The sequence below is a fragment of the Ipomoea nil genome, unplaced genomic scaffold, assembly GCF_001879475.1.
Source record: "Ipomoea nil cultivar Tokyo-kokei standard unplaced genomic scaffold, Asagao_1.1 scaffold2030, whole genome shotgun sequence".
NCBI lineage: Eukaryota > Viridiplantae > Streptophyta > Magnoliopsida > Solanales > Convolvulaceae > Ipomoea > Ipomoea nil.
In genome coordinates, this window is record NW_017618458.1 from 180,649 (window position 1) to 188,451 (window position 7,803).

The 7,803-nt window shown below is 34.2% G+C and overlaps 2 protein-coding genes across 2 annotated transcripts; both read left to right on the forward strand.

The window, feature by feature from the left end:
* Positions 1-794: 794 nt before the first annotated feature.
* LOC109147637 lies at positions 795-4,137 on the forward strand. Its single transcript, XM_019295242.1, has 6 exons — positions 795-1,026; positions 2,291-2,515; positions 2,603-2,727; positions 3,405-3,506; positions 3,577-3,940; positions 4,090-4,137. The coding sequence occupies exons 2-5, from the start codon at positions 2,293-2,295 to the stop codon at positions 3,901-3,903; spliced, it is 777 nt and encodes a 258-aa protein (XP_019150787.1). The 5' UTR covers positions 795-1,026; positions 2,291-2,292; the 3' UTR covers positions 3,904-3,940; positions 4,090-4,137.
* Positions 4,138-5,892: 1,755 nt separating this feature from the next.
* On the forward strand, positions 5,893-7,309 carry LOC109147638. Its single transcript, XM_019295243.1, has 4 exons — positions 5,893-6,173; positions 6,265-6,356; positions 6,442-6,596; positions 7,084-7,309. Exons 2-4 carry the CDS (start codon positions 6,275-6,277, stop codon positions 7,255-7,257), a joined length of 411 nt encoding a protein of 136 aa, XP_019150788.1. The 5' UTR covers positions 5,893-6,173; positions 6,265-6,274; the 3' UTR covers positions 7,258-7,309.
* Positions 7,310-7,803: the final 494 nt, after the last annotated feature.

Genomic DNA, 7,803 nt, shown 5'->3' on the forward strand with positions numbered 1-7,803 from the left:
GTGGTACATAGAACATTCGCCCAATAGCGAATCCCCTCTTTCTAGGAGGGTTACATCTCGAAATGTATCATATTCAACGCTATTTACTGTTTTAATATCTCCATAGCAGGTATCACCGCAAACTATATTCAAGAAACATAAAAAATAATATAACTCACCACTACCACGTGGTACATAGAACATTCGCCCAATAGCGAATCCCCTCTTTCTAGGATGCCATTCCCTCAATTTCTTCTTCTAAACAAACTTGTTCCACATTTCTACATACGTTAACACTCGTGCCTCTGCATACTTCTTATTTGCTTCAAACCATGCATGAAACATGCTCTGACCAATAGTCGTCCTATTCAAAAAATCAGGTATACCTTCATCATCGTCAAACACACAAGGTGGATGTTCAATCTTTCCATAATTGGAGTTCGGTACATAATTCATATCCATAAGGTACAGAATTGCATAATGCTAGCACTACAACAAATTAGATTTTTAGCGACATATATTTAGCGGCGGTTATATATAACCGCCGCTAAATAAATATTTTGCGACGGTTAGAAAAACTGCCACTAAATTTATACTGAAACTTACAAAACATTAATTTCTTTTTAATTTAATGTGTATTTTACCGGCGGTCTTTAAACCGCCGCTAAAACTCAACTAAATCAATTGTAATTAAAACAAAACTACGACCTACGACCTACGACCTTCGTCTCCTCTAGTCTTCCGTCTCCTCTCGCCCTTAAAACAAAACTAAAATCTAAAATCTCTAAATCAAATTTGAAATCCCCGGGGGAACTTCGTCTCCTCTAGTCCTCCCTGCTCCATCCTGGTGACCTCCGTGTCGGCGTCTCTTCCAACCACCACCGGACCACCGCTCCAGTCTCTTGTCTCCACCAGCCCCTCAAAGTGTGTTCTCCATCGCAACAGTCTCCAGTACTCCCTGAGTTCAGCAGTTCCTACGACCTCCGTCTCCACCGCCACTGACCTCAGAAAAAGGGGATTATTAAGGATTGATAATCGCTCAGTAAGGTTTGTAGACTCCTTTTAAAATCTCCGTAAGCAGAATAGTGGTGATACTCCCCTCTTTCTGGATTTGTGATTGCTGGATTAATTTTTGAATATTATGTGTTTTATGATACAATGTGATACTTCCCTATTTGTGATTACAGAGAATCGTATATGTTACTATTTATGATACAATGTTCTTTACAACCTCCAAATCTGAATTCTCTGTAAGCAAAGCTCCATATGTGTTTGAAATTTTGTAGTAAAATCAAAATGAGATTAATTTTTGAATTTTTTTTTTCCACCAGAAAGTAATTAGAAACCTAAAGTTTCTAAATGAAAATGTATAATTATATGAGTTTACATTTGCTATATTCCAAATTCTTGATAGCTAGCTAGGGTATGGACTGACAGATGTGGCTGTCTTTCTAGGTTGGCTATGAAACTGTTTTTCAATATAGTAGTTAAACACTTGTGAATCGTGCAAAGATAGATCCTGCATTTACAATTCTAGGTGCTGAATATATTTATGGTTTTTTTTTTTTTGGTCAATGTGCTTATTTTGGATCTTTCATCAAATATTTCATTTTTTTTCAATAGTTTTCTTTGAAGGCTTTCAAATTGTAGTTTTCACAATATATTCCTCTAGTAAACAGTGTGGCGAAAGTTGGAAGAACAAAATGCTGATTTTTTTCGATCCTACTACATAAGATTGAAGCTGAAGAAACAAATCTTGTTGTTCAATCATTATGATCATCTGAAATGATCACTGGGATGGTCTACTTTGAAATAGATTACTATATTTCAAATCATTTTTATACCTTTTCTCCTAATGTTAGTTGCTACCTAGTCTTTGACAAAATGATTTAGATCTCATACTATTATTTTGATTGCATTGCTTTTGGAGTTAGTATCATTGAGATGATTTATGATTAAGCTGTGGGTGTAGATAGTATATCGATTGCTGTATTTAAATGCAGAGGCATATTGCTTTACCAATTCACATCTCAAAGATTTAAAAAATGTATTCTCTTTATATGGCCTGGTAATCATGAATGGAGAAAAGCTGTTAAACATTTTATGGCCTTCATGAAGAACTTAGAAAGTAAATAACAGTTCATTGAAATTGTTTTCTGCAGCTAGGAGTTGTACTAGTTTGTGGAATATTGCTCCCTTCCCTACAATGAAAGCACAATTTCTACTCCCTAAGCTTCTTTAGTTCTGCTTGGCTGCTCAGATTTCCAATAGAACTAGCATTATAATATTTAATTTTTCATTTAATGTGTAGATATGCCAAGATCAAAAAGGTTCACGGATATGAGTCGGTCAATGTCTCATCAACAATCTTCTTCACCAACACACGAGCAATTGTTGAATGATGCACCACTTGAAGAACAAACCCAAGATAATGAAACACCTCAAGAGCAAGCTCAAGATAGTGAGACACGACAAGACCAAAATGAATCTTCATCTAAAAAGAAAACGAGGACTGCGTGGGAAGTTGATGTGATTAGTAAGTTTACATTATTATATTTATTGATTGACATGTACAAAAAGTCTAAATAAATCAATATATTAATTTAGTTTCATTTATTGACAGATGAAGAAGGATTTGTGAGGAAGAAAAAATTGAAGGTTAAAGAAGTTTGGACACTCCCATTGGGTGAAAAAATCATAGTCCCATTTGACAACTTTGATACACCATCCACCGACGCAACTGGATTATTTACTGGAACACTTGCAGGTTGGCACCGGAAAGTAGCACATTTCCAATCAATTTTACTGATTGGAGATTGATGCCAAAGCAATATAAAGAAGATACCTTTGCCAAAATAATCAAGGTAACAAAATAGATTCAATTATTTGCTATATTCAAAAAATAAATGTATAATGCTAACAATTACATTTACCATGATTTGAAGCTAAAATTTCACTTCCAAAATGATGAGATTGCAAAACATTGGACACTTCAAAATATTGGGAGGAAATGGAAGGACTTCAAATCTAGGCTGTGGATAGAATTCTATGATCATACGTTAAATCGGGATGAAATGATTAGTAAGTGTCCAATTGGAATTCATAGAGACCAGTGGTCAAGTTTTGTCAACTATCGTTTGTCAGAAAAATCTAAGGTAATGTTTCTGATATCTGTTTGCTTATTATTTTGGTCATATTTGCCTAATGTTTTAGTATTGTACTATATTATTAGGAAATGTGCAGAAAAAATGCTGAAAGTAGAAAACAACAAAAAATTGCACATACTTGTGGATCAAAGAGCTTTGCTAGGAGAAGGGCTGAGATGGTATTTGAATTTGTTTTTTTTTTTTTTTTTTTTTTTGCAATTAACTAAGTTGAATGTTTATTTCTTTTCTTAACTACTAACAATTTAATTTTCATACAAGGAAATTGAGCTCGGGCATAATGTTAATCACTCAGAACTATGGATTGATACCCACAAAGTAAAAAGAGGGTCATCTGTTAATGAAGAATGTAGAATTATCACAGTAAGTATGTTTTAATTTATTTTGAATAGGGTTAGATGTTACACTGCAGATTGATATTTGTTTAATGCAGGAAAAAATCAGAAATGAAATGGAGAAAGGCTCATCTTCTCAATCACAATGTATTTCACAAGATGACCCTCTTGGCAAAACTTTAGGAAAAGAGCACAACGGACGTGTTCGTGGGTTAGGTTTTGGACCATGCCCATCTAAGGTATTTAACAATACTTTAAGGATGAATGACAAAGATTATGTGTCCACTTTGGAGAAAGAGTTAGCTGCAACTAAAGCTCAATTGCAAGTTCAAAGTGATAAATTGCAAGTTCAAAGTGATATGCAAAAGGCCATGGGAGGGGCTCTTGTTGCTATTTTGGAAAGAACTTTTTGGCAAAGTTCCTGAAGAATTTGCTACCTTCCTTAACCAAACATCTCAACCAGTAAGTGCATACTTTTTTTTTTTTTTTCAAATACTGATTTATACATTAAGAAAAACGAATTGTATGCATTTCTATATTGTTGTGCAAACACCATTGATTTCATTTAACTATTTAGAGTCGAGTATTGAAATTTATACTATGAAATGTAGGTACCCGATGATGGAAGCAAGCAACAATCTTCACAAGGGAGTGGAAAGCAAAATTCATCCTCTAGTCATCATGTTAATGGACAATCTTCTACATGATATGCAACTGTAAGTAGTTTCATACAATCTTCTATATGAACTTTCTGCTTTGGAAGATTAAAGAATCTAAATTTGTAGCACCAAGTTAATGTTGAAGCTAGGAAATCCTTTACATTCTTAATCTATCCTGGGGTTCATTGTTAAGGATCTGCAGTTTCTGGGCAATGTAGGACTGCAGATTGGTCATTGGTTGTTGTTAAGGCAACTCTCTTCATTGTGACTTACCTTGTCTGCAACTGCTTATACACTCTCTATAGTCATCACTTACAAAAATGGAAAAAGACCGAGATGTCCAGTTGACTGTGAAGGCTGGAATTATATAACTAATAAAACGGCAAACAATTGCACATTTTCTATTTACATGGACTTCTTATTCTAGAGCGGTAGAAATCGGCTATGAAAATGTATTGGTAGATTTTCAGTAATGATATCCTAATTGGACACTGTCATATTTTATGTTTTTTTCTCGATAATGCTTGGGCTGATGTTTGTTGTTAAATGTGCAAGGTTGTAGAGGGACTCACAGTTGACGAGATACTTGAAAACTGGATGAAGATAAAACCTGTAATAGTGGAAGAATGGAATGAAAACAAAGATGCTTTAATTGATCTTTTTGGTAATGCCAGAACACCAGGGAAGGTGATAGGGACAAATTTAGCTCTCAAGTGATCTTATGTTATTTTGACTATTTGGACAAATTTAATGTTGTTGCTGTTTTTTCTCAGAACTATTGGCTTCTTTTTTGAGTAAGTGATAAACTCATTAAGATTGTGATGAAATTTGAACATTTTGAAGTCATTTATCCATAGCTTATTTTATTTTATTTTAATTGAAAAAAGATTTGTCATTTATCCACAAGATCTTTTATTTTATTTTATTGAAAAGAGATAAATCATTTGGTACTCCATGCAATTTTTAAAACTATTCAGACTTATTCAATAGACTTTTCAATTAATTAGATCTTCAAGTTGGAAACAGAAACATGTAATGCAGAAAGGTGATGTAATAGAGAAGTACAATTTTGTTAGGGCACATGTCCTAACACTAGTCTTCTCAAAAGTGTATAGTAGTGGAAAAGAATAACAAATTTAAGAAATGGTAATCTTATCAAGCTTCTATTTGATTGTGATGTAAAAATTCTCAGTAGAAGAACTATGAGTAAAAATACAAGTGTTGAGTCCGCAGAGACTTTAGAGGTTTCAGGTTTCAGGGGTAAGCAATTGAGGATTGGCTTCCTAGACGGGCTGACACTTTTGAGAAAATTGATAAGGTACACTATGATTAGGCTTTCTAATGTGTATATGCCTAATTTATTGTTTCTCTACTTTTTTTGTGTGTATATCATTAATATGCTTGATATTTTTGTGTTCTTAGATTGGTCAAGGAACGTATAGTAATGTATATAAAGCAAGGGGCACTATAACAGGGAAGATTATTGCTTTAAAGAAAGTGCGGTTTGACAATTTGCTGCATTACCCTGCCCTCTGTGATGCTTTCCCTCCCTGTCAATCTGCACATGAATCTCCAACCTATCTCCTCCTAACCAACATTAACTTCTAGTTTTACATAAATTCTAAGGAAGGGGCACTATAACTGAAATTTGTTTTTTATTTGATGTGTAGGTATGCTAGAGTAGAAGAACTCACTCGATTATGCAAATAATCTACTTTCTTCCAAATGGCAAGGTATGCATCAAATTACATACTTCGATTAGTCTAGTGCAGCCGTGCATGGTGGTTGTAAACTGATTATGTATGTGTGTTTCTTCATGATACAGGGTTTTATAGTTGGTTCTATATCTGGTATTTGCAGATTTTATGAACAGGATATGCAATTTTCATTCAAGGTTGTCTTGTTTTCTGTTCCTTTTTGACGTTTTGTTTCTGAACCTCTATGTTCTTTATACAGGAATCGAGCTTTCCTTAGATGCCGAGATACACATTGGTGGTAGAAAAAGATCAAACAGCAACATGATAACTGGCATTCAGGTTTTACTCCAATGCCTTGTTCCACTTTCTAACTTCATTTCATAACCTGCAAATTCTATAGTCATAACAGCAGACCACCATTTCCTTGCAGTTTTTGTTGAATGATTCTCAGAGTCATGATTACATCTGGGGATTCTAAGATCCGTATTCTCGATGGGCACGAGGTTGTCTGTAAATACAGAGGTAAGAAACTATCTGTTACGTCATCAAATGCACATAAATGTTCTGCTTTCAATAACATCAAACTTTTTTCCCTCGAATTGAACAGGTCTGTCAAAATTTGGAAATCAGATGTCAGCTGCATTTATACCTCAACTAGAAAACATGTATTATCTGTTGGGGAGGACTCTCGCATTTATCTCTGGAAATATAGTAGAAGAGCTCAGGTTGCTTGCTGCGGCCAAGAATGACAACATAGTGAAGGTAGTTTTTTTTTTTTTTTTTTTTTTTTTTTTTTTTTTTTTGTAATATATTCATCGTCTATCTTTTTTGGAGATATGATCGACGAAATGTGTTGTTTCATGGTTGAGCAGTTTATTCAGTTCAGCCTGGAACCAGCCATGACATTATGGTCGATCCAATCAAATTCATATTAAGATGTATGTATGTGTCTGCCTACATCATCATATAATTTGCCCATTTTTTGCGGTGACTTTAGCTTAGTAATCACTTGGTGAGTATATCAGACTGTTATACAGGGCAGTGAGTCAACATCATAAACTAATCCTTTCTCTTTACAATCCACAAATTAGTGAAAGAACTTGAGTCATGCCATTATCTAGCTTGACATGAAACATTGGATTTGTCTTCTGATTCATTTTCCCTGATATTTCAAGAATGTGGCTGAGTTCTAAAGCATTGCTACATAAGAAATTTACAAATTTACAAATTCGTTTAAATATGGTTGCAGGTCTTTATGTTGCAAGAGAAGTTGGAAGAGAAGGATATGAAAATTAGAAGGATAAAGAAAGAGCTGGAGCAAAGAGGTGTCAAGGAAGAGCCACATGAGGAACCCATCACTACAGTGGAGATGAATGAGCTCTCTTTTGATGATAAAATTGCCACCAATGAGCTTGGATGTTGAATTGATTTTCTTTTAATATGTAAACTTCTTTGAATATTGTTAAACATTAGCATTTGGCAATACAAATTACATTTGATTTTCATCTAAATTAAATGTGTATTTATTTGTGTTTGCAATGCACATATGAAAGTAGATGTTTACAACAAAAAAAGTAATTTAATGACAATTATAAATTTTAGTAGCAATCCCTATTAGATGAGAAAATACAAAAATAAATAAATAAATAAATAAACATTAGCGGCGGTTTTAAAACCGCCGCTAACATTTACCAAAAAATATTAAATACACATTTGCGGCGGTTTAAAAACCGCCGCTAAAATTTAAAGTAAATTTTAAAGAAAAATTAGCGGCGGTTTGAAAATCGCCGCTAAATGCATTTAAAACCGTAAATATTAAATAAATATTAGCGGCGGTTGTAAACCGCCGCTAAATAAGTTTTTCATGAATTCCCGCGGTTGTAGAAAACCGCCGCTAAATGCTTCGCGACACTCTATTTAGACACGGTTGAATAACCGCCGCTAAACACACTAGTGGCGGTTTGGAACC

Excerpts from the sequence above, each read along its gene's own strand:
- LOC109147638 (XM_019295243.1), top strand. The coding sequence starts at position 6,275 with ATGATTCTCAGAGTCATGATTACATCTGGGGATTCTAAGATCCGTATT. Across the intron at positions 6,357-6,441 it reads GGTTGTCTGTAAATACAGAG|GTCTGTCAAAATTTGGAAAT; the intron begins GTAAGAAACTAT and ends CGAATTGAACAG. Across the intron at positions 6,597-7,083 it reads AGAATGACAACATAGTGAAG|GTCTTTATGTTGCAAGAGAA; the intron begins GTAGTTTTTTTT and ends ATATGGTTGCAG.
- LOC109147637 (XM_019295242.1), top strand. The coding sequence starts at position 2,293 with ATGCCAAGATCAAAAAGGTTCACGGATATGAGTCGGTCAATGTCTCAT. Across the intron at positions 2,516-2,602 it reads GTGGGAAGTTGATGTGATTA|ATGAAGAAGGATTTGTGAGG; the intron begins GTAAGTTTACAT and ends ATTTATTGACAG. Across the intron at positions 2,728-3,404 it reads CCACCGACGCAACTGGATTA|GAAATTGAGCTCGGGCATAA; the intron begins TTTACTGGAACA and ends TTTTCATACAAG.